The 27,718-nt window shown below is 43.4% G+C and overlaps 2 protein-coding genes across 2 annotated transcripts; one reads left to right on the forward strand and one right to left on the reverse strand.

Moving 5' to 3' along the window:
• On the forward strand, window positions 1-27,718 carry slmapa (sarcolemma associated protein a; the record flags this gene model as incomplete). The annotated part of the gene is given in 22 exon segments (XM_024269250.1): window positions 1-37; window positions 2,638-2,700; window positions 3,414-3,509; window positions 3,653-3,724; window positions 3,790-3,930; window positions 4,009-4,146; window positions 4,267-4,435; window positions 4,628-4,678; window positions 6,452-6,580; window positions 8,567-8,632; window positions 10,839-10,898; window positions 10,966-11,043; window positions 11,131-11,211; window positions 11,300-11,359; window positions 16,182-16,304; window positions 16,475-16,549; window positions 16,629-16,729; window positions 17,030-17,234; window positions 17,810-17,927; window positions 22,354-22,525; window positions 22,613-22,747; window positions 26,431-27,718. Coding segments are annotated over 22 exon segments (2,266 nt in total), but the record flags the coding sequence as incomplete, so codon positions are not given.
• Window positions 11,446-15,719, reverse strand: LOC112144625. Its single transcript, XM_024269251.2, has 2 exons — window positions 13,029-15,719; window positions 11,446-11,817 (listed from the first exon to the last, which is right to left on the reverse strand). The coding sequence occupies exons 1-2, from the start codon at window positions 15,597-15,599 to the stop codon at window positions 11,794-11,796; spliced, it is 2,595 nt and encodes an 864-aa protein (XP_024125019.2). The 5' UTR covers window positions 15,600-15,719; the 3' UTR covers window positions 11,446-11,793.

Raw genomic sequence — 27,718 nt, forward strand, 5'->3', positions numbered from 1 at the left:
CGTCATCCAGCCTCCATTACCACTACCTGTAGACAAGGTAAGAGCAGATCTCTGTGCGGGCTGTGTGGGTTCTGTCGGCATTTCCATCTTTCAAACGTCCATTTCTGTCCACTCAATGAGGTCAGCTGACTGCAGAGAGGATTTTTGTTCTTTATTTGTTCTCTAAAGTTCATTTTCTTTGCCTCCATTTGTTTGCTTTGTCTGATTAGTTGAACCTGCAGAAATTGGATCCAGATTTAAATCTCTCTAGACCTAGAAAGAAGGTGGAAGTTGTGACCAGTTCAGCAGGTTTATTCAGATCGTGTTTAAACTCTTTTACCATTTGTTCTATGAAGAAATAAAAACGAGGGTTTCAATTATCACTATAGAGAAGACAGGAAAGCAGCTTTGATTTGATTCACAGTAAAATTGAACATTAGCTCTAGTCTGAACGGCATCAGGAAATGCTGCTGCCGTTCGTTCTACCAGACGGATGAGGCTGTTGAAGCAAAGGAATGTCGATCTTCCTTCATTTGTAGAAAAACTAGTTTGGCGACCAAATTGAAACCGCAAAACAGGAGAGCACAAAGCTGCAATATTCCGGCAGCATTTTGAAGTTAATAACTTATTTGTTTAAAAAATGTTTTTGTGCTGTTTCATCAAATCCTTTTGGCGAATCAACTGAAGTTTACTGCTCCAGTCTGTGGTCAAGTACAGCCTCTCAAACCTGCATCACATGGTCACACAGACATTTACATCATGCTAGTTTTCTTCTAAAACCTCTTTTTTTTAAGTGAGCGGGGGGGGAGAGAAACCCCCCACATTCACCAGACCAACATGAAGATTTAGCACAGAAAAGCAGGACATCGATTTGAACGGGAACCTCCTGGCTCTGAGGTTCCCTCCACTACTAAAGCTACAGTTTTTCCATCTGGATCCACAGACACGACACTGACATCGTTGCACGTCAAGGTTTCACGTACAGCTTTCCTGCTTCCATGATAACATCAGAGCAGACTCAATTTCTGACATGAGTTCTTCTGTCATAAAACAGTAAAACTGTTTCTACATAAATTATGACTAAAAAGTAAAAATCTAGGAGTTTTTGCATTAAAGGCTAACCAAAGATCATTTTTCTCCTCACATTAAAACGCTTTAAAGCAACATGAATAGATGGATTCTCTGTATTGATCGTGTTTTTTTTTATCAGGCAAGGTGAATTTGAATGATTTTTTTATTCATCTGAACTCCCCATCAAACCACATCTTTTGGTATTTTCAGGCTTTTCTGAAGCTCTGGCAGACCAAAACATGTCAGGAGTTTGGCTGAAAAACTTACAGAAAAACAGTTTGAGGAACATTTTACTAAAAGTTTAAATGAAAAGGGTCTCTGGATTAAACTTTCTCCAAGACCATGAACTTAAAGCAAAAGTTTAAAGGCAGTAAAACTTGACTTTACTGAAATCTTCTCCCCCGTAAAAGGGCCTGTAAGTAAACCAGTGTTCTGCTGATTGGTCATCAGCTCTTTTGATGATTGAGTGATGGTGGGAGGCATCAGCTTAATCTGATCTGAGGGTTCAGGGCTGATTCTGCTTTTATAAATAGATTTTTTTTCCTGAAATTTAAGGAGCTAAAGTTTTTAAAGTATTTAAAAAAAGGTTTTAATTGAAATGAGTGTTGGATCAAAGCGCTAAAGTGAGTGAGAGTCTCTCGATGTCTGGAGATTAAGAAAACTGCATGTATTCTTTCCTTGCACTCTGCAGTAATACTGATGCATAAGGCCTGAAAAGTCAATCTTCTCCTTTGGTTAAAGTGTGATTTAAACTAAAGTAAGGCAGAAAAGTAGAGTTGGTATCTCTGTCTGTTTAGACTCCTGATTGTGTTCTGCAGTCAGAAGTGACTCCAGCCTCTTCTCTGTGGAATGTAGGTTGATGTACGAGTGTCTTCACGGAGAGCTGTGATTAGATTTGAGCCGCTCTTCTAATATCATTAACTGTCCTGATTGGGATTTGGCCGCATACAGGTCTGTCTGGGTCACGTGTGGAAAACACGCAGCAGCGGCGGCAAGATCCATTCACAAAACACGTTTAGTTCCTGATGATCGACTCTGGACAAAGTTGAAGCAAGCTGAACTTAAACTTTGGAGTCCTCAAGTTCTCCTCCTCCATGTATTTTGGTTTAGGTTTTGGACCATGGATTTGTTTGACGAGAGAATAAAAAGTTTAATCCTAAAGCAAAACTTGTTGACTTGAAATACTTTCACACAGTGCGTTTATTGACCAGTATACACATACTTTTCTCTCAACGCTGCAAAATAAAGACAAAAAATCAAAGAAGCAGCAATGAAAACGCTGCAGGAATCGCTTTAGAGGAGATTGTATTGGATATTTATCATCATTTTTACCATAAAACAATTTTAGTTTTCACCCAAAGGTCTTCTCATAAAGTCATTAAAATGATGCATAGAGTAATTTAGTGGTTCTGTTTGTGGTTCTGGAAGCTTCTTTTAAAGTATTTTAATTGTTTAAACTATTTATTTCCTTTTTGTGGTGTCTGTAAACATGTCCTTTGTTGCAGTTCTCTTAAATATTTGTTCCTAGTCCTTCTTTTTGAACACACTGCTGATGATGTGTTTTTGTTTTTTCTTTTTTTTTTGTAGGTTTCGGCCAACACTCCCAGTATGTACTCTCAGGAACTCTTCCAACTCTCCCAGTATTTACAGGTAATGCACTGACACCTGCTGGTCAACCTAAGGAGCTCCAACCAAAACCATAAACTAGATCTTCTTTGGTTATCTGCTTTTGCTTTAAATCTTCCATTCCAGTGAAACATATGCAATAAATCGAATCACATTTAGTCAATTTTTAACAATGTTTTGTTAGAAAAAGTCCACACATTAAATAACTTCTAAAATACATGTTTTGTGTTTACAAAAAAATAAAAAATGAGTGACCAGAAATTATCAGAAAGTATTTAGAACCTGTAAATGTACTACCTGTAAATGTACTACTACTTACTACTTCTATTTTGCTTTAGTTTACTGGTTTGCATTATTTTGTGTATTTCTTCAAAAGGTAGTCTTGAAGATGTATTTGTTTGGTTTATTTGAGGAGAACATTTGTACCAGTTCCTATAAAATATCGTTCTGTGTATAATGTGCTCAAATTTTGCCTTAATATTGATATGTCACTAAAGATTTAAATGAAAAAACTTAATTAGTTTAGATATTTTGAACCAGAAATGTCCATTTACTGATAATTCAGCAGATTCCTCCACACAGTTCAAACTTTATGATGTTCACGTTCAGAGACTGCCCAGGTTTGATCATGAAACCTCAAAGAACAGAGGGAATTCTCAAAACGCTTGTGCTGCTGTTCCTGGACTCTTCAGAATTGTCTCCGATGATGGATGCAGTTCCTATGTCTGTTTCTGCAGGAGGCCTTACACAGAGAGCAGATGTTGGAGCAGAAGTTAGCCACACTGCAGCGTCTGTTAGCCAACACTCAGGAGGCCTCAGAGAGCAGCTGGCAGGTAGGAGACCCAGACATTCATGGACTTGAGCTGAGGCGCTCACTGCAGATGTTAGCAGGGTGTAACTCAGTATCACAGATGACACTGAAGCTTTGAAAAAACTTTGGCGATTTGAGCTTTGGCCTGGGCTTTGTGTCCTTCAGGCTCTGATCGATGAGGACCGTTTGCTCTCCCGACTGGAGGTGATGGGCAGTCAGCTACAGGCCTACTCCAAGGTAAAGAATTGGATCTTCTCAGGTTGAAGCTAAAAAGTTCTGATTGCTGTCTGGAACTCCTGCAGTCGCAGACAGAGGAGGGGATGCGGAAAGAGCTTTTGGCTCTTCAGGAGGACAAACACAACTATGAGACGACGGCAAAAGAGTCTCTGAGGAGAGTCCTGCAGGAGAAGATCGAGGTGTTCAGGAAGCTATCGGAAGTGGAGGTGGGACAGTTGGAGGAATTGTCTTTTTAGGCTGAATGGATTCAGTATCAGTGAACCAATGTGTGGTCTCCTCTGCAGCGCTCACTCAGCAACACGGAAGACGAGTGCACTCACCTGAAGGAGATGTCTGAGAGGAGTCAGGAGGAGCTGAGGGAGCTCGCCAATAAGTACAACGCCGCTGTCAACGAGATAAAAGAACTCACTGACAAAATTAAGGTAGCGAACAGAACAGGTTACATCGTGTGCTTTTACTCCGAAAAGTTCAGTTCCTTAATTTCCTGTCCTTTTTCAGAAAATTACATTTTATTGGTTGTCGCCTGATCTTCTTTTGTTCAGGCGGCGGAAGGCCGGCAAGAAGAGCTGACCCAACGAGGAGAGACGGAGAAGAGGGATCTGGAAATGAAGATCGAAGAGATGGAGGAGAAGGAGCAGGTTCTCCAGGCCCGCATCGAAGCTCTGCAGGCAGACAACGACTTCACCAATGAGAGACTGGCTGCTCTTCAGGGTACGTCTGAACGCCGTTCATGCCTTGACGCCTCCTGGTCCATTCCATCCAAACATGAAAGGGTTTCAGTAGTTTGTGATCGTTGGGACACGGAGCTGAGCCCATTCGGTTCCGCTTCACTTCCTTCAGCTCCTCAAAGAGGCAGACCGGAGGTCCGGCTGAACGCTCTCTCTCTGCTGTTGTTGTTTACAGCTCGCTTAGAGCAGCTACAGGAGAAAAGCAGTAAAGAAAACAACAGTCTGGGTGAGTCCTTGTCCCACTGGTTGGCTCTGGGACGCCCGCCGTGTCTCTGTGGGGTTCATTAGCCTCAGCTGCACTAATAATGCATGAAACTTCCTGCATGGCGTCTGTGCACTTCCTGTTGTGGCTCCTTTACTCTCATTTCAGTTATTTGGTTGAAAACTTTGGAGAAAAGTTTTTAACAAAACTTTATATATGAAAAGATCCAACAATTTACACATTATATTCTTTGATTTAGATGTTTTTATTTAGTCGTTTTATTGTCAATAATGGTTATTAAATCAGAGCTTCACCTAAACCTCCAGTTATACTCAAATCTGAAGATCAGATTTAATGTTTGTTTTGATCTGAATTACAAATGGAGAAACAGAACCATTTTTATATGACGCTGATCTAAATACTAAATTAAATATTGACTAAATAAGACAAACAGGAGAAGTTTTAAAGAGGAAAAATAATTTTCTTATCTTTTCTTATATTTTTCAATTTTGTTGAGGGTCAATTTCATTTAAAACATAACGAGGGGATTAAAGGTTCTCTCTTTTACCAAAGAACCTGGTTCTGTGTGTTCTCTAACAGTAGTCTTATATGATTTACGTCAGTAAAAATATCCAAAATCCTCTAATTTTACATTTAGAGTAAGAATGTCCTCTATTCTTTAAAAACAGACTAAACAGGATTATTCCTGATGCCTGTTAAATGCCAAAGCTTTTCATTCTTGGCATTGAAGTTTCCCTTCATGTTTACCAGCTGATCCAGGTCAGTGGCCTTGTGGTAGAGTGTCCACCCTGAGACTAGAAGGTTGTGAGATCAAATCCAGACTGAGTCATACCAAAGACTAAACATGAGACCAGAGTCTCTTTGCTTGATACTCGGCATGGAGGGGTTGGATTGATGGTTTTACCCAATGAGGTTAATGCTATCACTAGAGATGACAGACGCCATATTGGAATGGTTTAGATGTCTGTTTACTGCTGTGTTATAATTGTACAAACAGATCTGGAAAAACTAGAATGTGACTTTTCACTAGTAAATTATTGACTATTATTAGGCTGATCTTGTCGTCTATTAAAGTCAATGACAGCTTTAGATTTCACACTGTTTCCATTTTGTCTGTCAGGACCATCGATCTTTATGTTTATGGAGGATGATCGTGGTATTTGTATGTGTGTTAGACCTCAGATCAGACCAGACGACCTGCTGGTAATCAGATTACTAAGAACAGAAAAATCAACTTTCTGCGCGAGTGAAAAAGGACTTTTGACGATTGGGGGCAGAGACAGAGGTCTGCACATGCACATGCTCACAGATTCTGCTAGCGCGCATGCATCACTTATGCCCGAGGGAGCAGCTCGTGCGGATGTAGACAGTCTCCCTCTTGCGAGGACTTTTTCTGCTCACGGAGGAAAAACACGATCAACTTGAGAACACTTGAGCAGGTGTTTGATTAGACGGCAGGAGCTGGTGGCGCTTGTAAATCAGGTAGCGGCGGCTACCGCCAAATTCTATGCTGGAAAAACCCTGGCTTTGTTCTAGCGGCTCTGTCAGGTGAACATGGGGCTTCTCGGTTAATTCAGAGCTTTTCCAAACTGATCACTGCTTTGGTTCCTTTTCTTGGGGGAGGAGCATGAGGTCACCTATTTCTGCTGGTCGAATGGCGTGACTCAAGGCACCTTGAAGATCACGCTCTTCTATATCACCTGGCTTCACAGTCTGTCTCCTGTATGTCTGGCTGATGAAGGTTCGATGTGTATATCTGATCTGGTCACATGACAGAGGTGGACCTAGTCCCCCCCGGAGCCACAGAGGAGCCGGTGGAAGACCCAAAGAGCCTGCAGATGCCGGAGAGCCAGGACGACAAAGACACTGATGAGGAGGCAGTTCATGAAGATAAAGATGTTGTTGGTAGTTTATCAAAAACATTTCATTCATTTCTATTAACTAAAGACAGACGATCAAATGTTTGTTTAATGCAGAGATGAAACGGGTCTGAAGTTCATGCGCCAGCGTTCAGTGGAAAGCCACAAAAGCTGTCTGCTATGTGGCACCTTTGATCCAAAACCCAGGAAGTTCATACGTGTGAGAAATGAACATCTGAGACTAGGTGGATCTCCATCAGGAGAACATGTGCAGGATCTGGTTGGACCAGATTCACCTAAGAGCTGTTTCTGATCCGTTTGAGGAGTGTGTGTCCAGATAATTGGTCTCCAGCGCTGTGGCGTCTGTCACATCTCAGCGTTCCACACTCTGAATTGCATTTGGTCAAAGGAGACAAAGAACTGTGTGTGAGAGTACTCTGACTTTACCTGCTTGAAGTCATGATCCGCTCACCTCACAAACCCACGCGGTGGCCTGCGTACCTGCTGCTGTAGCCTCCTCACCTGTGTCCTGGAGGAGGGTTGGGTCATGTTCCATCAGCAGCTTCAGACATCTGTAGATGTCTCTTTACATCAAGAGCCGATATTTGAGCTGAGAGGGTGTCTTCCCTCCGAAACCATCTTGGTCACACACCGACGAGACTAGTCTAACCTGTCTGAGAACCTATAAAACCTCATAAATGTCCTTCATGCCACTGCTGGTTTAAAGCTTTGGGTTTTGCTGCAGCGTCTGTAAAGGTTTGGCCCGTAAGAATGAGTAAATTGAAGTTGTTTTTGTTTTTTTAATAAAGCAAATTACCTATTTAAAATGCAGTGAGTTGTCATGGTAACATTACCATGACAACTCACTGCATTTTAACCCTTTAACAGCGGCTTTAACAAGGGTTAAATGACTTTAACCCTTCAACATTGGATCTTCAGTGTTTATGTTCTTCATTTTCTGTGACTTTTCAACTGTTAACACGATAATTCCAGCAGATTGTGAAGATAATTCACAATCTGCTGTGAAGTTAAGACTTGATGAGGAAATAATAATATAATGTTGTGACTTTAAGTTTAAACTTCCTGGGCTCGCCTCGCTTGTGGATTCCATTGTGGGAAGGAACCCCAACAGTGTGACAGCTTGTCATCTGCAACCTAAAGTCCGGCCCACGGCAGAAGTCGGCGCTCAGCCGCATATCTGCTTGTTTTATAAATAAAACTCACTCTACTGAAAGCTGCAATCCTCATTTTCATTTCATAAAATGGCATTGAAGCTTCAGTGAGCCGGTTCGTAGGTCACAGCTCACGGCTCATGACTCGAGTGTTGCGACCCACGAGATTTGAGTCAGGTGAGCCACCGGAAGCATGTCAGAACTGTTTCCCTACAGAGGAAAACTCCTGGATTTTTCCATTCAAGTTTTTGCATCAAAGTTGGAATGAAGTCCATGTTGGATCTCAGTTTGAGCTTTATTCTCACTCAGTTTTCATTTCTAACCTGTTTTATTGTGTCCTCCCATCATCATCGTTTGGTGTAGCTGCTCTCAGATCTGAACAGTCCGAGTTTCCTTTGGTTCTGATGTGTCTCCAGCTTGCTTCTGTTTCTCACATGCTGACGCCTCATGGTCTGTTTCATTCCATCTGTCTGAGGAGGTCCTCCTTCACCTGTCCTGTTGTTTGGGTCTGTGACTCCTCTGCACGTCTGCCTGCTTTCTCCGTGTCCACATTCTGTCAGGCTTTGTCTGTTATCCTCTTTCAGGACGTTAGGTTAGGAGCAAATGCAGCTTTTTGAATCCAGGAAACCTCCTTGGTATGCTTGACTTTTGGAAGTCCAGCTTTAAGTTTCACCACGTTGAAAAGACCAAAGGAGAAAATGATGCTAGAAACAACTGAAAAGACTTCAATGTAAATGATAATCAGCTGGACTTTGTTCAGACTCTGGCTGGTGTCGATTAGCAGAGTTGAAAGAACTTAAAAGCATCAGAAGCTTCTCCTCTTTGAGAGTCGTAACCCCAGTTCTCTGTGTTTCTGTCAGACAACTATCATGTCAACAACAGCAGCGGAGAATCCACTAGAATCCAACAGTTGATTGAATGTCAGCGTGAGTACAATCTACTGTTTTTGAACTTATCTGTCTTCGACTCTGTCTGATGGTTGGAAGATAACTGTGAAGGTCAAAGGGTCAAGTTTGTTCTTAAAGCATCTGCCTTCTACGCCTGGATTTGTATTTCGTTTTTCTATTGTCATTTCAAAAGCCTTAGTCATATGCACCTGAACAGGGGTTGAGCGGTATAGACGTTGCAGGTTTTTGGGTTGTCTGGTCTGTGGAGGGTCATATAGAGGAGCATCTCAAAGGACTGCAGTGTCTTTCAGTTCCCTCCAGGTTCACCTTAAGGGACGACGTGAAAATGTAACGTACCATTGTTGCGTGGAAGTGTATCGTTAAGTATTCGTATCAATAAATGGAAGTTACATTTCTGATGTAAGGGTGGCGTCTTTACACCACACTGTGGTCATTAGTAGATCTGAGGGCTGGCTCCTTACTGACCGCGCAGAATCGCTGCGTGTGATATAGTACCGTAGGATCTCCACGCTAGCTAAACTCTGTCGGATTTCCTCTTTTCTGACAGTCAGGCTGCAGCAAGGAGCGTGCACGTATCACATTAACCACTAACAGGTTCTTTCTGCAGGATTTAGGGGGTTGAGAAAAGGAAAAATCTGTATGGCATGCCTGCGTCTCATCTACTTCCCTCCTACTTGCATGTTAATAATGCCAGGTTCTCACTGGACGCTGTAGCGCCATAAAGCGGCATGGAATGGAGGGCGCTTCCATTTGGCACCCTTGTTAACATATGGTTTAGTTCACACCAAACGGGAAGTGCCGTGGTCCTCCAGGGCCGGCTCGTGCTGTGCAGCCATCATTTTAGTGTCTGGTCTATTCTTAGCGCGAGCCTTGAGCAATCTGAGTCAATCATGGCTGGAAGTTGCAGCAAGACGCACGAGAAAATCCAGTTAATTTTCAAAATATAACCAAATTTTTACAATAAAATTCTACTATTGACAAATGTGATCATGTTTTTGTATCTAAACAGACTGTTGAGATGAAAATAAACACACTAATATAACACAAAAATCCCAGGTACACACAGACACTGAAACACACAGAGGGATACACAGATCAATCTAGTGGGGGTGTTTAAAACCAACATCAACAAGAGGCATGATGGCAAAAAGTAGCTGTAAATAACCACATCTGAGCAGAAGACCTAACGACCGTCGCTGAAAAATACGTGTCTGGTGTGAACTGGAGGTGAAGTGGATGCCGCCCCACACCGCTTCACAGCGCTTCTGTTTCTGGTGTGAACAAGGTGCAAGTGTTCACTCTGACCTGTGGCTCGGAGCATCCCCATAGAAAAACATGAACATATTTCTGTTCGGGTTCACTGAGTGGTTTATGCCCTTGATATTTCCTGCAGGTCACCTGTGTGACCCGTACAGGGTTGAGCGTTTTTAACTGACAGTTGGGACTCGGGCTGTACTTGTAGCTGTGACCTTAGAGTGCCTTGAGTTCTTCATGGAGCTGAGGCTTTGTTAAACCACCTCTTTGTTCTTTCAGTTCCATAAACTCTCCATTCTCGTCTTAATTTTCTTGGTTTGAACTCTAGATCAGATGTAACTGAACATGTTCTCTAGAGACTCCAGCGTTGATCTGTAAAGTCTGAGGACTCCTGTCTTTCTTTATGTCCTGTCCTAATGAGGTCATGATTCCTATCAGCTGACACCGACGACTTTTTTCCTCCTGTTTCTCTTTTGAGCTTTTATTCAAATGATTGTGAGGTTTCTGAAATACACAACAAGCTCTCTGGCTCCACTACAACTAAAGTATTAGTTTCAGCTTCTTTTCTCTGCATTTCAAAAATGCAGTGGGTTTTTCAATAACTGGGAGAGAACTCCTTTAAACAAGATTGTAGTTTTGATAACTGATTTTATACAGATTATTCTCAGGAATAGTTTTGCTACAGCAGCTCAAACTGGTAGATGCTTGTCAAAGAAAACAAGCTTTACATGTAAAGGACATCTGCTGAGGATTTTTTGATGGTTTCTTTAAAAGTCCACATGAAATACACTGATGTGGATGCAGCTGCATGTATATATTTTTTAAAGTCACAATTGCTACTAACCTTTAAATCCTCCTTTGTCAGACTCGCAGGGGTGCATGTTTTTGTCAGATTTTGATCCATCAAAGTAAATACTGATGTTTTTTCTTTTACAAGATTTTTAATCTACATTTTGTTGTTCCTCTGCAGCTGTCAGGCAGCTGAAGGACACCGTCAGTTCTTCAATTCACAAACTGGCCAACTTTGATGGTAAGAAGCTAATCTAAAGATGTGACTGTTGATGTCTCTGAAAAGAACTAAAACTCCTTGGTGTTAGTAGAAGTCATGGACGCCCACCTTCAGAACAACCAGACTGCAGGAGGAGACATACTGAGCAGTCCTGACCGACTCAAAGGTGAAGGACACGCCCCGCGATCACCACCTCCTCAGAGGAGGATGTCTCGCATGTTTACAGGTCATGACCACGCCTCCTTCTGCACAGGGAACCAGATGGATGCCAAAGAGTCAGACATGTCAGATACGCTGAGTCCCAGCAAAGACCGCAGCAGTGATGACACGTCAGGTCAGGAATGCTGTCCTCGTTTTAGCTTAGGTTCTAAAGGGAATTCAAATCCAAGCTATCTGATCATGATTCTGATCCTGTGCTTCAGATGGAAACATGGATGACCAGGAACTAAACGAGCAGCAGAACAGAGTAGCCCTGCTCAAAGGTAACCATGGCAACCACTCATGGCAGTTGTGTTTGAAAAAGCCAACAAACACGACGTTTGTTTCCTTTGCACTTCTTTATTTCTCTCCCGCTCATCACATGCCATCACAGGGCAGAGCGCGCCCAAAAAAACGAAAGTGCCGAGATCTCGCGATAGAACAGAGTCTCGCGAAAAGTTACAACAGGAAGTTAACAATCTCCCTCTTCTTCTTCTTTTCCTTTCGGCTTTTCCCTTCAGGGGTCGCCACAGCGAATCAGTTTCCTCCATCTAAGCCTGTCTTCAGCATCCTCCACTCTAACACAGGAAGTTAACAATCTCCATCTTACATATATATATATTGTCCTCATTTGAACATTAAACAATAAACAGTTGCATACATAAAGTACATGGTGCAAATAACCCTTAACGTACCCATCGGCCCTCATCTAGTGCTTTCAGAAGAGACAGTGGTGAAGCACCTTTTTTTGTTAAACAGTCTGCAAGTTGAGATTTAGCATCTGACCAACATATTTCCTTAAATTTCTTTGTTTGCACGAGTTCTTTAATGCTGCTCATTTCCAACCTCAGCCTTTTTTCTGTCACTTGTTTTGTAGATTTTAAGGCATCAAACAGGGAGTGGTTGTCAGTGACACAGATGAGAGGTAGCATGTTTACATCAGGTTTTCCAGTCGTCAGCTCTGAATAAAGTGTAGACAAAAACATTGCATTGTCAATCCCATCTGACATAGCAAGGGTTTCCCCTGCCAGTGTACTTCTCACTACACGTCTGCCAGAACAGAGGGGAGAACTTTCCGGTTTTCCCCATTCATGTGATGAAAGTTCCTCCCCGTGTACCTCCATCTGGGAGATTACCCAGTGAGGCATCACTAAAAACCACTAAACTCAGATCTTCACTGCTGCCCAAATGTGGAAACTTAAGTGTAACTTTCTCTGACTTGAGCTTTCGAATCACTTTGTTAACTTCATGTATGGACTGAACTGTAGCCTTTTCTATTTTGGATGCCAGACTACAAACATCGAACATAACATCTGGTCTTGTTTGCTTTGCAACCCACAAAATCTGTCCAATCTTGGACCTGAATTTTTCTTTTTCCATCTCGTTTAGTGTGGAATCTCTCTGTACAACTCGGGCTGGCTGTAAATGAACTGGTTGGAGATTTTCAATGTAACTGTGTTGATGTACATGTACCATACCATTCACAGTAGCGATTTCCATCCCCACATAAGAGAAACTCTCATGCTCTTCACGGCCCACGTGAAAAGCAGATTTGAGTACAGGGATAACAGTAACTTCAAAATGCTCTGATCCTGCCCAAAGAAAGTCATCAACATGACATGCCATTACTCCAGTGATCTTACACTCCTCATCCTGCCAGTAAAACACAGCAGGGTCAACTTGTGATACTTTACCACCTGTGGTAAACAAGAGTTCTTTAACTTTGTTGTACCAGTAGAGAGATGCATCTGCAAGTCCATAAACACATTTTTTTAGTTTCCACAAAACATTGTCTAACCCTGCTTCAGATGGGGGACGAATGTAAATATCTCTGGAGAGCTGCATTCCCTGCAAAAATGCAGACTTAATGTCCATGGAATGGACTTTCCATTTGTTCTGACAGATGACAGCCAAAAGTAATCTCAGTGATTCTGATGCGCATGTAGGAGAATCCTTTTGTAACTCATGAATGTTTGATTCTTCAAAACCTCTGGCCACAAGGCGAGCTTTGGGAACAATACCATTTGTAGTTTCTTTCAGTGTACACACCCATCTAGTGGAGATGCATTTTTGACCATCATCTGGAACCTCTTCATAAACACCATTGTTTCGCCAGTTTTCAAACTCTTGCTTTTTAGCAGCATCAAAAGAAACATCTTTGGTGATCAGTACATCAGAATCTGTGTTTTCATGTTCAGTGTGAAGATTGTCAAACTGAGACATATCTAACGCCTGTGTGTGTCCCTCACTGCCATCAGGTTCAAGATGTTGCACATTGTACCAGTTTTTGTACTGTCCCTTGGCTTTCCCTGCTCTGCCTAAAACCCTGGCTGTGTGCTGAACGCCATCACCTCTGTTTGTGAATGTGATGATCTGACCTGTCTTCAGTTTCACTTCAGTTGGAGATGCAGCAGTTGTTGCATCCTTCTCTGAGCCTGTATTATCATTATTTTCCATGAAGTTTTCTGTCTCGTCTGTTTCTATGTTTTCATGTACATCTGATTCATCTTCTGAGTTTTCTGTCACATCTTTTTCTGTGCTTTCATTTTCTTTCCCATTAACGGGAACACTGAGCTGTTCCGGTTGATTTTCATCCTGTGCATTAACTTTTCTCAGCCTGGACTGATGAGCTCTGACAAGAATTCCACCATGTCTTATAAACACGACAGCCCCATCCTGACCAATGACTACAGCAGGACCTTTCCATTCAATACTGTCTGTTCGTTTATAATACACTCTGTCTCCTGTCTCGTACTTCTCATCAGTGGGTCTGATCTGTTTGCGTAGTGCCCTTCTTATTCTTTCTGAGCATTCTACCTCAGTGAAAGCTTTCCTGGAAGCATGTAATACTGCTAAGTGTTGCCCTACTCTTGTATTCGTGGAAACATCCTGGAGAGCAGGTGGTTTATCAACCAAAACAGAAGGGAGATTGGGATTTTGACCAAACACAAGTTGATGTGGGCTATAACCATGCACATTGATCATACTATTTTTTGCCATAAGAGCCCAGTCAAGAGCAGTTTGCCAACTACATCCATTTTCTTTTCTTACTTTCAGAAGAATCTCAGTTAATGTCATGTTGTGTCTCTCCAGTAACCCGTTGCTCCAGGGACTGTATCCCGCTGTAGTCTTTGTTTCAATGTTGAAGCTTTCTGCCATGTTTCTGACTTCCTCATTGTTGAACTCTCCACCATTGTCTGTGTAAATCCGCTTCGGGGCACCATGAACACTTATCCATGAGTGAATGAAGGAATTGATGATCTCTGAAGGTTTCTTGGATCTCACGATGTTTCCTGCACTGAAGCGTGTGAAGTGATCAATGATGTGGAGATACCAAACGCCTGGCTCCAGCTCATGCAGATCCATTGCTACGGTCTCGTTGTATTCTGATGCCATGGGTAAACCAACAGCAGGTTTGGGTTTACTCCTTTGATGTTTCTGACAAATCTCACACTCGTGAATGATCTGCTGCAAAATGGACAGGCAATCTTTGTCATTATTTCCAGAGCTTTGAATGAGTCTCTGCAGCCTGTCTGCAGAAGCATGGCCAAACTGTTTGTGAAGCTTCAGAAGTATTTTTTGTTTCTCTTTTGGAGACATCTCTGCTGTAACAACAAGAACTTCACTTTCAGCTTCACTATAGGTCACTTCTGCAGTTTCATCTCTGATGTCCACACAATAATGTCCCGAACTGGTGAGCTCAAGGGGTATTTGTTCCTTAAACATGACAACTCTGTCATTCTCCATGTCCAAAACAGTTCCTGCTCTCTTTAGAGACATTTTACTCAGCAGCAACGGAATATCAGCTGGCACAACTTCACTTTCAATGTGGCATTTTGTTTGCCCAATTTTTGCGGGGAGCTTTACCTTTCTGTTTGAATACACAACTTGGCCATCTCCAAACCTAAAGGGTCTGCAACTTTGAGATTCTGTTTGCATCATTTTGTGTATTTGGCTCCGGTTCAGGTCTTTAATGTAACTTTCCAACCATTTTTCACCACAAACAGTACGTGTGCATGCAGTGTCAATGATCGCTGATCCTTGTGATTCAGTTAGAAAAATCTCTGATTCCGTCATAGCTGCTTCAGTGAATAATGTAATGTTGCATTCTTCCACATCTTCATCTTCTGTCAATTTCACATCATTTCTCCGATGAGGACAATCTTTAGCCCAATGGTAGGTGCTCTGGCAGATGGCACATCTAGTTCTTCTTCCATGTTTATCAACTGGATTTGTACCTTGCTGCGGCTGCCGCTGTCTGGTCTGTGATGAAATGCTGCTCCCCTTAAATCTGCCTGCTGCTCTTTGATTAGTGAAAAACACTCCATCTTGTGTATCACTGCTTTTACTTGCTTCTGTACTTTTCCCTCCAAAAATCCGTTTTAATGCGGACTTCATGGATGCAAATGTTAAATCTGCACACGCTGTGAGAGCGAGTTGCCTGCTGTTCTCATCAAGACAGGCTGTGTCAAGTAGTTTAAACGCCAAAACGGCATCCGGCAGAGTCATGTCGTAGTGTTTCATCCGATTGTATATTGTTCAAACTCTTTTAATCCGCCATGGACATCGCATTTTCTTTAGATATTGAATCAAAGTGGGAATATGGTTCATAAGCTCGGTCTGTTTCCTCCCTTAAAAATATCGAGTCCAGTTTTGCAAGTAAAGTTTCCATACCGTTATCTTTGCTCAGATCATCCGCGGATATTTCCAAAGCCGTTTCTCTGGCTCGTCCTTCGAGCCCGAGCGCCACGGCGAGCGCCTGTTTCTTTTTATCCAAGTCCGTAACCAATCTCCACATCGCGACTTCATTTTTCCAGCCTTCGTACGATCTTGTTTCATCCAACTTCGGCGGTGTTCTATAGTTGGTAACCATCCTCTGCTACCATGAAAAAGCCAACAAACACGACGTTCGTTTCCTTTGCACTTCTTTATTTCTCTCCCGCTCATCACATGCCATCACAGGGCAGAGTGCGCCCAAAAAAACGAAAGTGCAGAGATCTCGCAATAGAACAGAGTCTCGCGAGAAGTTACAACAGGAAGTTAACAGTGTTGTCAGCTCCATTCTGTAGGGGGCGCTGCCTAATGAACCTGTCGCTGCTGTTGCAGAGTTGAGTCCGGCCGGTTTGGAGTCTGGAGACACGGAGCAGGTCATCCACCACCTCCACAGGGAACTTCTAGAGGCCCAGGAGCTGGCCAACACTGGGAAGCAGAAGTGTCTGGAGCTACAAGGTAAATCTTCACTGCTCTGCTTTTCATAATAGAAACTTTAATTCTGACTAATCACACACCAACTGTTAGTTCTTCTAGAGGAGGATGAGAACTTTTAGGAGGATGAACAGACTGCTGTGAAGCAGAATAATCCGAGTGTTCGGTGTTGAAATGTGGTGTTCTCCTGGCAGCTCTCCTGGAGGAGGAGAGGAGGAGTAACTCGAAGCTGACTGAGGAGTCGACCAAGCAGATCCAGTACCTACAGAGTGAGTGAAGAGACATTCTGGTTTATGGAGGACGAGACGTTTTTGAGGTCCGGCTCATCTGCTCTGTCTGTCTGTGCAGCTCAGCTGGGGAAGCTGCAGACAGACATGGAGGCACTGAGGGAGCAGAGGGAGAGCACCATCTGCAACACCAGGGAGGAGCTGTACTCAGCCCAGGAGGAGGTACCTTCCATTTCGGACTCCTTAACTCTTAAGAAGCTCCTGAACCTGTAGGGTAAAGTCCTGTGAGCGGTCACACACCTGAGTGAGCAGTGGTCTGCACAGTTCAAGAACCTTTCGGCGGTTTGATCGCCCTATCCTGATGATGAGAGTCGAGCAGAGATGCACTGACCTTTGATTATGACCCAACTCTGGATTCAAACCCACGACCTTCCGGTCTGAGGGCAGACACTCCTCCACCAGCCCAGCTGGATGCTTCATGTGGATCTCAGTCTCATAAGCATTTGACTGTTTCTGCTCCAGATTCTCGTCCTGCGACATGCCATGGAGACGGCCACAGTGGACAGAGAGCGTGAGATTGCCGCCCTGCAGGCAGACCTGGGCAGCGTGCGCTCTGACTTGGAGCACTGGAGGAGCACGGCGGCCAAGTATGAGGCAGAGATCAAACATCTGCAGGAGGCCTTCACGCAGCAGCAGCAGCAGCATTTCGACGCCAGCCGGCTGCAGGGTGAGCGCCGCCGCCTCGCCTAGGAATGGGTACCAAAGTCTGGTGACCAGTAGCTAACAGTGCATGTCGTACTACCAGTACTGTATTAAGACAGGGATTTCAGTACTGCGTTTTAAGGGCAATTGTGGGGGGGCTCATACAAGAGTGGGATTGCTTGTGGGGGAGCTTTAGTCAAAAACGCTGAGGGCAAAACAAGTGAAAGACCTGATGGGTCAGAGTGTGGTTTATTATGCTCTAAAAAAAGGCCGTTGTTGTGGCGATGAGCGGGGAAACCTGTGTTTACTTCAGCATGTGAGACAAAGGAGATGCAGACTGTCAGGAAGAAGGAAATGAAGCATCTCAGCATTTAAGTGCTCTCGTTCACCGAGATCATCGTCACACTTTAATGTTTCCGGATAAAACTTCAGTGTTTTTGAGGCTCCAATTCAGGCATCGTTTAAGCACCAGAACTGTCTCAAAAGTGCTGGTTCAGCGCTGGATAGCATCCAAATGGTGCCCATACCTAGCCTCATCTCCACAGAGAAACCGTCCTGTTCATAAGTGTTTGGTTTTCATCCCTGCTCTCCTCCTTTCAGCGGATTGTGAGGCACTGCAGCAGCGCTGTGTGTGTTTGCAGCAGGACTGTGACGGCCTGAGGACAGAGCGCAAGGCTCTGACGGAGAAACTGCACCGCCTGGAGGCCGAGCTGAGCAGGTACACATGTACAGCTGCACACCAACATGAAGATGAATATGGGAAAATCGTGAGATCAGATCTTTATAAGCTCTGGATTCTTCCTTAGAAAAGAAAACACCAGCACTGTCATGCAAGGCAGGAGTTCAGATTGGCTGTTTTGGTCTTTAAAACAGCATCTCCATCTTCGCTAATGACCCTTTCAGAGGAAAATGGAGGAAAGTTGTAGTGTGTCATGTCTCCTATATGGATTCCGTTCAGTTCACTAAATCTACTTCGATTGGTTCAGATCTTTTTCATTCATCTATTAGTTTTTATTCCTGGATGTATTTTTCTGTGAAGGTTTGAACTTTGACAGTTTAAATGGAAGAGAAAAGTCTGAAAACGTTTGTCTGCCGGAGAAAAGTGTAGAAAATGTGCAGTGAAGAGTTTTACTGCCTTCAAACATTCAGAATCCTACTTATCGTAGGTATATTATAGAACATAATTCCTGCAAAAACCAAAAGAACGTCCCTGGAAAAATCCACTGATTCACAGGGTCAGCCTGTACTAAACAAAACAACAGCTCGCTGCTTTTTCTATGAATCCAGGGTTTTGCACACTTTCCATTTTGATTATGTTAAACCAAGCTGGCAACACATTCTCACTCCCAACTCGTCACATATTGACATGTGGTTCAGGACCCCTTCGCCTCACTTTCTGACGATTCGGGGGGCCCCAACTCATTGTTTCTTGACATGCTGGCTTCTCCTATTAAATGAGGGGTCTGGGCATTTTGGCCAATTCCTATTTCCCTAATGCTGCGTTCACAGTGAACGCGGCCAGCATGTCAAATTTACGTCTGCTGCCTCTCTTTTGAAACATGTCAAATTTACTACTTGGCGCTCTGGCCACAAAGCAACCGCCAAAATTGTTCTGGAATTCATTCGTTGTCAAGTCATGGAAAACATGTTTAGCGAGTAGCTTGGATTTATATGTTACCGACCACTTGGTCTAGTTTAATACAGGCCAGAACCCAATGAGAGCCGCAAAGTCTCACTTTGTCATTAAAAAATGCGCAATAGTTATGCTTTTTGTCAAGTAAACATTGATTCATAAATGTCACTTAAATGTTATTATTACATTTCCCTAGTGCAGGGGTCGTCAACCCAAAATGTTGAAAGAGCCACTTTGGACCAAAAAAATAAAAAACAAATATGTCTGGAGCCGCATAAATTGAAATGCCTTATATAAGACTTACAATGAAGGTGACACATGGAGAATGTGTCTATAAAGCAGCCCACTATCAATGTGACGTCATAGATTACAACAACATCATGAACATCCGTGATTAAATGTTTATTTCTCCTGCTGCGTGTCCTTGCGTCATGTAAGCCTCAAATTTGGTTTCATGACAAGTTAGAGAGAAATTGCAGCGACAAACTAGCTGACAAAAACCGAATAGCCTCATAATGAACATACAAGCTTTTATTTTGACATCCCTCAATGACACAAGGAGAGGGGGTCGTCATCAGTCTCTCCCTCATTCTCACTCCAGGAGCAGGAAGAATTCAAAGATAACAGGACTCAGTCATAAATGCCAACAAATGTTCAACAGTCAGACAACAAAACACATTGAGGAAAACCCAAACTTAAATCCAATTCCAGTCAGACAGGCAAAAGAACGGGTAACCCACAATTCCTTGTGCTGCCAGACCGACAGCAAGCCCAGCGTGTCTGAGACCATCACTACAATATGAATGAATTACAGTTTGTTTCATTGCTTTGATGAAATTAAAGAAATGTAATAAAGAAATACGATTTTTGATGTCATTTTATTTAGAGGATTTGAAAAAAATCACAAAAATGTAACGTGCACCTTTAAGGTGCTTCCACACTGGCCGCATCGGCGCCCAATCAAGTGCACACTTTCAATGAACAGTCGGTATAAACGCGCGCACACCAGAATTCCTGGGCTCCAAGTCTGGAGCGCGCGTGAGTCTTATAGTCAGTCATTTAAAAGGACAGAGTTGTGAAAACAAAAGTCTTCAGAAAGATTTGGGGGATTTTCAACACTTTTACTTTTTGCTCCGAGGTTCTTCCTGTTGTAGATGCAGATGAGCGCTAATGAACAGTAGAAGAAGAATAGATGAAGAATCTCCTCCCCGCCACTGCGTGAGTGACCGCGCTGCTCCGGTGTGGATACACCTGCTGAGCGTGCGTTCAGAAGCCGGCGTAGACCGCGTTCTTGAACGCACCGCACGCAGCCGGTGGGCAGGTGCTCACACATCGGCCGCGTGCGGTGCGTGGCGGGGGGGAGATTCTTCTTCAATTGTATTTTTACTGTTCATTAGCGCTCATCTGCCACCTACAACAGGAAGAACCTCAGAGCAAAAAGTAAAAGCGGTGAAAATCCCCCAAATCTTTCTGTTTTCACAACTCTGTCCTTTTAAATGTCCATCTTGGTGTCATATTAACCTGACCGGACACAAACCGTAATGATTCATTTCTCCTTCGTGATCACGTCTGGCACTTCTGTGCTTTGAAGCAGACTCCGCCCACAAGCAGCTCCCAAATCCAGCTCCTTGATTGGTCACAGGTCTGAGCTGCTGCGACTGTGCGTGGAAATCTTGAACCGGGTTGAAGATTCAGCGCGCTCAATGCGTGCCGATTTGTACGTGGAGCTCGCGACCCGACTTCAAAACCTGCGTAGCAACGTGCGCTCACGTGCGCTCCAGACGCATGGGCCATGAATTCTGGTGTGCGCATGTTTGCATTGACTTTTCATTGAGGGTGTGGCTTGATTGCGCTCTGACTCAGCCGGCGTGGAAGCACCTACACTCATCTCACAACAACTGGAAAACGTAAAGGATGTTTGTGTCATGTTTGTCCTCCTACAGAAACCGTATTAAAACAAAAATATATTTCCTTCCAACATTTTTTATAATTTTCAAACATTTTTGAAAAAGCGCCAATGAGCCACTAGGCAGTGCTTAAAGAGCCGCATGCGGCTCCGGAGCTGCAGGTTGCCGACCCCCGTGCTAGTGTCACATATATATATACTTTTTTTTACTTTTGAGTGCAGTGAACACTACAGTAGTTCCTTTCAAAATAAAACCCACTGTGTCAAAAAAAGTCAAACATGATGTCTTTATCATTAGGATTTCGCTGTGCCACCATCATTTTCCCCTTTTACTCTCAGATATAAACAATAGAAGAATTAGTAGAATCTATTTATTAAAACAAAACAAAAAAACTCAAAACAGTTAGAATAAACTGAGCTTTTTATTGTCATTCTGTAACATGTGAGGCACAAACACATAACTAAATCATTTTAAATTGCTTTTGTTCAAAACTTTAACCACTTTAGTGTAAATTACCAAAATAAAGTAATGCAGCTTTTAGAGACTTTTATTTGACTAACTATAAATTAAAAGCACAAATTTAAAGAACATTTCTACTGAATTTCTGACGGTAAATTAAACTTCTTTTTGCTTAGTTCTTTGACATGTTAAAAATCTAAGCAGAAATGACCAAACTAAAATAACTAATCTATCATGTATTTAATCATTAGCATTTTTCAATTAAAGCTAAAGAGCCACAATAAAGGTATAAAAGAGCCACAGGTGCAGACACCTGGGCTAGAGTGGATCCCACCTTCGCCCAATAGTAGCCGGGACAGTCTCCAGCAACCCTGCATCTTTACATTGACTTAACACTAAAACTTGATGCCTCCGCTGCCGGATCACCCAGTACCAGTCTGCGTCTGGTACTGGGTTAGGTTTCCATTTTGCAGCCTAGAGGTGATTTAAGTAGAAAAGCCAGCACGTCAAAAAAAGACGAGTTGGGGACACAAAAATTGACGTGGAGGGATCCTTAACCATGCGTCAATATGCGACGACTTGGGAATAAGAATGTGTTGGAGCTGCGATTGGTTCTGGTGTTTACTGTGGAGGACTGCTCCAGAGGGAAACGGAGGAGAAGCAGCAGATCTTCACAGAGCAGTCAGCAGCTTTTCTATCAGCTTCAGCACACGAACACGTCTGTCAGAAAACCTGCTGACTTCCTGTTTGAATCCATCTATCAGCTCCTGTCACACAACAACAGCTTCTGCAAAAAAACCCTTCCGGATCAGACGTGGAACAAATGATTACAAACAACCCATTTGATAAGAATTTTATGTTTGTTTCTGCATTTCTGTATCATCAAACACGTCAACAGTTTGATTGTGTAGCAAATCCATGATCTCACACCAGAGTTTGTTTTCTGGGGGAGTGACCAGCCCCTCTGGGCTTAATGATCAATTCTGGTGCTGATGCTGAATGTCAGGCAGCTCAGGAAACATTTAATCAGCAAAACTCTTTGAAGATCTTTTTCCCGAGACCTCCGTTATCAAAACTGTAGATTCAGGATTTAGTCTCTTCCACCAGTGAGGATGATCATGCTGAGGATGTTTGTGTCCCCGCAGCTCCAAGGAGCAGAGCCAGGTCCTCAGCAGTAGTCTGGAGTCTCTGGAGAAGAGGGAGGAGGTCCTGCAGGACAAACTCGGTTCTCTGGAAAATCAACACCTGCGGGATGCAAGCCGGCTGAAGAGCCAGCTGGACCAGGCCCAGGCCCGGACGCACACCCTGCAGAAGGAGGTAACGGACCCATCGCTCTGCTCCCTCACCTGGATCGGACTCTGTGGGAAACCTCCCTCAACACTGCGGTTGTTTGTGTGTCTGCAGTATGAAGACACTCAGTCGCAGCTGCTGGACCTCCGTCAGCAGTATGAGAAGACGGAGCAGGAGAAGCTGAACATCCACCAGGAGCTGGAGCAGTGCAGGAGCAGCCTGAAGCTGCTGCAGGACAAGAGCAGCTCTGTGAGTCCACATCCACAACTAAAGTCTGGGAGCTCCTGCAGGCTGAAAGGAGCCCATGCTCACTGTGGGGGTTTAACCCTTTAACACCTGAGGCGTCGCCAGTGACGCTTAAACACAAAATCTTTGCAAGTCTTTAACTGTAACTTCTCAACCGCTAACGCGATAATTCCAGCAGATTCTGAAGGAGAAAAGACACTTTTCTCCTTCAGAATCTGCTGGAATTATTTTGTTAAGAATAAAAAAAATTACAGTAAATCAAAGAACAGAAACAATGGAGCTCTGGTGTTAAAGGGTTAAATCTGAAGATCTTTAAAGAAAACCTTTGAGAAGCAAACTTTTTAAAAGTTAAATCATTTTAATTTTCATGTTTTCTCCCCCCCCACACTGAGCCACACCGTCAGTGTCATGGTCTACTGGGGGTGTGGCTTCTATTTCCCCACAAACCTACTTTCCACCATCCAGATCTAAGATAAATGAGACCTCTGAGATGAAGGCTTCAGCGCTGACCTTCAGCCTCGGAGAACATCCCATAAAATCACATCACATCCACCTGTCTGTTGGAATTCTCCTCAACATGAAAACGGATTTCGGAGAAATGATTCCAGCAGAAATGCTGACATCGTCTGATCTGCCTGAATAGTTGAGATGCTTCAGAAGATCAGAGAAGATCAACCTCTTTCTGAAGGAAAAACCAACCAGTTCTGTGCTTATAGGTTATGTTGAGAACTGTCAGACTGAATAGATTCCTGCAGGAAAACCATCAGCAGGTTGAGCTTGAAATGATGTACCAGATGGAGGAGAGCAGGTGATGGAAGGCTATGGCGTCCGTGTTTGTTTGGAGCTCCTGGTGTTGCTTCATGCTAACACCATAGCGGAGGCGCTCCCGTGTTTGACCCAGCTCCCCCTCCCTCGCTGCTGCTCCACACTCCATGTTGGTTTTGGTTGATTTTTTTGCTGGCTGATTTCTTCTCCTTATTCTCCTTCCCCTCCCACCCCCTCCCCCTCCAGCCATCCATATTGCAGCCTGTCCAAGCCATATTCATGGGCCTTGTCCTGGCTCTGCTCTACTGGTGTTTCGGCCAGTTGTGGTAGAAAGGTACACTCCAGCGTGTTCACCTGTGTGACTGTGGCTTCGGCCTCTGAAAGGAGGAGGTGAGGCGTCCTGCTCTGACTCCAGCTCCAGCTGTGGGACCGCTGTGGGTCTGCAGAGGAACCCTTTAAACCAGACTTTTCAGATCAGCCTGAAGAGGAAACCGTTTCCTCCTTTAGTTTCCCAGCTATGGTTCTGAGATAGGGATCACCATTCTGCATGATGTCCTGCTGAAACACACCTGATCACCCGGTGATGCTGGTGAGGATGTTCCAGAGGACCGTGGCTGGGAAGCTGCTTCAACCACCTGAAGCCTCAAAACTTCAGTTAAAAAAGAAAACAAATGTGAAGCTCAGATCAGACTCTCACCTCCTGAGGCGCCTTCAGAGGCCGAACGTCTTCGTTGTGTCTCGTCTTCAGCTCTAACCGCATGGTCATCTGTCAGTCACACGTCTGCTCTGAACTCCTCCCTCCATCGTTCTGGGAAACCAAGCTGCCTCTGAGCTTCTGGTTCCTTGAAGGTCCACTACTCCTGGTGTGGACAGCCAGTTGACTTTATGTTAGTCTTTGGTAAAAAAAAAAAAAAACTATCAAAAACAGCAACTTCTGATAAATATTGAATATTTTTATTGAGCAGTAAATTGTTAAAGCAACGTCATGTTCAAAGAAATAAACATCTTAGCAGATTTTTTGGTCTATTTTAAGACTTAAGTTATATCCACACATGTTGTGGGTGAAGTTAGAGCCGGCGTCCCACAGGCACTAACCCCGCCCTTTGCCCTTTCTCTTCTGCTTCTTTCTTTGGTTTCTTTCATGCACCTTCTGCTTGAAGCCTGCGTCTTCTCCACGGCGTGCCCCGCTGCACGCTCCTCAGCCCTCTGAAGCTCTGTTGGCTGTTTGTTGTGAAATGTCTGATCAATGGTTCCGGTTCTTTCTGCTTCATCTAGTTTTATATTTCTTTTTTTAATATAATTTTATTCAGTCTAACCTCTAACATGTTTCTATTGGGAGGGTTTTTTGGGGGGGTGACCTCTGGTCTTGATGAAAACAAAGTGCAGCTCTGACTCCAGCCTGACAGAACGGAGGTGAAGGTTCCTCTGGTTGGACCTCATCAGTTTGACGGTGTTTTGCCCCTCCCTCCACGAAACCCCCACATAACAGCAGGAACTACAGGCGTCTGGAGCTGGAAATAGCTGTCATTTCACTCCATTCCTTTGGTTGTTTTGTTCATTTATGGAAACAATCATTTCTATCAGCGCCTCTGTTTGCTCACAATCCTTTAAACCCCCATATTCATCCATGCAGAGGAACCCTCGGCTGCAGACAGAAGCTCCTGGTAGAAAGCCATTAGAAGTCTTTTCTGCCGAGATCGCCTCCATGAGGTTCTGCGGTTCTGCTCAGGCGCAGCACAGAGGAAACCCGACCCAACTGTTCTGTGGCATCATCTTCAGCCTTTTTGAAATTTTTACTTTTTCTTCTAAATGTTTGCTTTTCCCTTTGGATGATTACTGATTTTTTTTTAAGAGTTTTATAGAAAAATAGCAATCTGGGTTTGAAAAATAAATCATTTAAATGAACAAAAATTAGAGAACGATTAATGTGAGACTTTTCTTTTTTGTCGTTCTTTTTCTCCAGTGAAATAAAAAAATTGTGTTCTTTTAATGTTTAACATAAGTTTATTATTTTCCCATGAGGAGCAATTTGATAAACACAATTTTCATAAAAGATTAGATCCATAAATATCTGAAAGATATTTTTAAAACCAAACTTTTATTATTAGAATAGAAATTACAAATGAATCGATGTTTAATTAATATCTAATTCTAATTGAATATCCCAGTTAGAAAAAGTAGTACAATAATTTGAAATATTAAGTTATTTAAAAATGTGTAATATGAAAATGCTCTAAATCATAAGTTTAAAATATTAAGTGTTTCTCTTAAATGTCTCTTGACTGATTGGTCCATTTGAAAGCTGAATGATGCATATTTAGCACATCAGAACTGCTGAGGTTTCAGGAACCAAAGCGAAGAAATAAAATGAGCAGAATTGAAATAAATCTGTGATAGAGTAGCAGACCATCCAGCACTAACCGAAGGCCTGCCTTTGCCCAACATCGGCTGGGATAGGCTCCAGCAACCCTAGACTTTTAAATGAGGTTAGAAAATGGACGGATTTTTGAAAATTAGGCAAAGAAATTGAGAGTGAAAAGCATAACTTTATGTGCCTTAATTAATTGGTTAATGAACCAATGAAAACTTCTATAAATGATTTATAAACCACTTTAAAAAAAACACAGTTTCTTCTGACTTGTTGAAGTTGTTAAAACAGCTTTCTTGATGCGGCCAGATTAAATAATCAACATTTTGATCGTTTTCATGAAAATCGTTCATTAGACTAAAAAGAATGGAGCGTTCAAACAGGAAGATCATCTTTGGGCTGAGATTTGGCTCCATGTTTTTCCTGCTGTCCTCTCTGCTCCTCTTTGTCTCCATGACACTAACCGGCTGCTCCTCTGAAGATGATGATGAGTTTGTTTTCACATCTCCAACCTGATGGACCTCCTTCCTCTCTGTTTGCCCCCCCCCCACAGAGCGGCTGGAGCCCCTGGATGCCGGTCATCGCAGTGATGGTCGCTGTGACGGCAGCCGTCCTCTACCCCAACCTCTCCAAGAGCAGCTCCACCTGAGACCCCCGGACGGAGGATCTGCTGGACTCTATAGTGTCATTGTACATATGGGGGGGCAGGTTGTGGTTTCTGCAGAGGACTTCAATGCTTCTGGGTTTATTTTTGAGGCTTGTTTTCTCCTCTCAGGAGGACTTCTGTGGTTGGGGGGGTTCTTCTTTCTTTCTCCAGCAGGTGGCGGTTCCTCACAGCGAGCGTGCTGGAGCTCACCTGAACATCCAGCTTTCCTGCAGACGAGTGAATGTGACGGGGCTGTAGCATTTCCACACGGATTCTCACGTTGCAGAAACGTCCTAAATGTCGTCTTCTAGCTCGTTTGTTTTTTTTCTTAGCTGAAACGTTTGTTTTTACCAATTAGTGATCAGGGTGGGGGGGTAAATGAGCGGCTCAGTCCCGAACCGGATCAAGGAGAACCAGCTCCTGCAGGACTCTACTCCATCTGGTTCAGACTTCATTCTTTCCTGTTTGGGATAAAACTGATTGATTGAAAAGATTCAGATTCATTATTTTGGTTTGTTTTGGGGAACAAAAGCAGCTAAACTTTAATCCGTCAGACGCTGGAAATGCTAAAAATCACGCTGATCCAGAACTTTGTCCAAAGCCTCCATCCTCCAGGTTAAAACTGAAGAGGGTTTTCATCCGTTTCCTGTTGGAAAACCGTTTCTGCTCCGAACAAACGGGTTGTTCTCCCACCGAAGCAGGAAGCGGTGCTCCTCACCGCCGTGTGGCTCAAACATGGATCCAAAGAGCTTCACCTCCCCTTTAACAAAAAGCTGGATCTGCTCGATCCGCTTCTCCGACCTGTAAATACACAGACGTGACGTTTGACGGAGTGGTGTGTCTCAAAGCACAGATCTTCACCGTTCTGATCCTGGACCGCGTCTCTTTTTTAACCACTGATTCATGCTCTTCATCATCAGCCTGTTGGGGGGGGGTTGTTCACAGCGTTCCTCATCGTTAGTGTTCTCCGTCTGTCTCCGTGTTCATTCAGAAATAATAATTATAAATGGCAGGACGAAGCGTCCTGATGTCTAAAGAGAAAACACTAAAGTACAGAGAATTGTAAAATAAAATGTTGTTGGATGACGTGCAACTAGACTTATTTTGTTAAAGCGTGTAGAGATGCAGGATGAGAGGCGGCATGTTGAAGATGCTGAGATGTTTGGATTAAAGTTGTAGCAAAGCTGACCCACCA

Source organism: Oryzias melastigma, linkage group LG5 (assembly GCF_002922805.2).
Source record: "Oryzias melastigma strain HK-1 linkage group LG5, ASM292280v2, whole genome shotgun sequence".
NCBI classification, from domain to species: domain Eukaryota; kingdom Metazoa; phylum Chordata; class Actinopteri; order Beloniformes; family Adrianichthyidae; genus Oryzias; species Oryzias melastigma.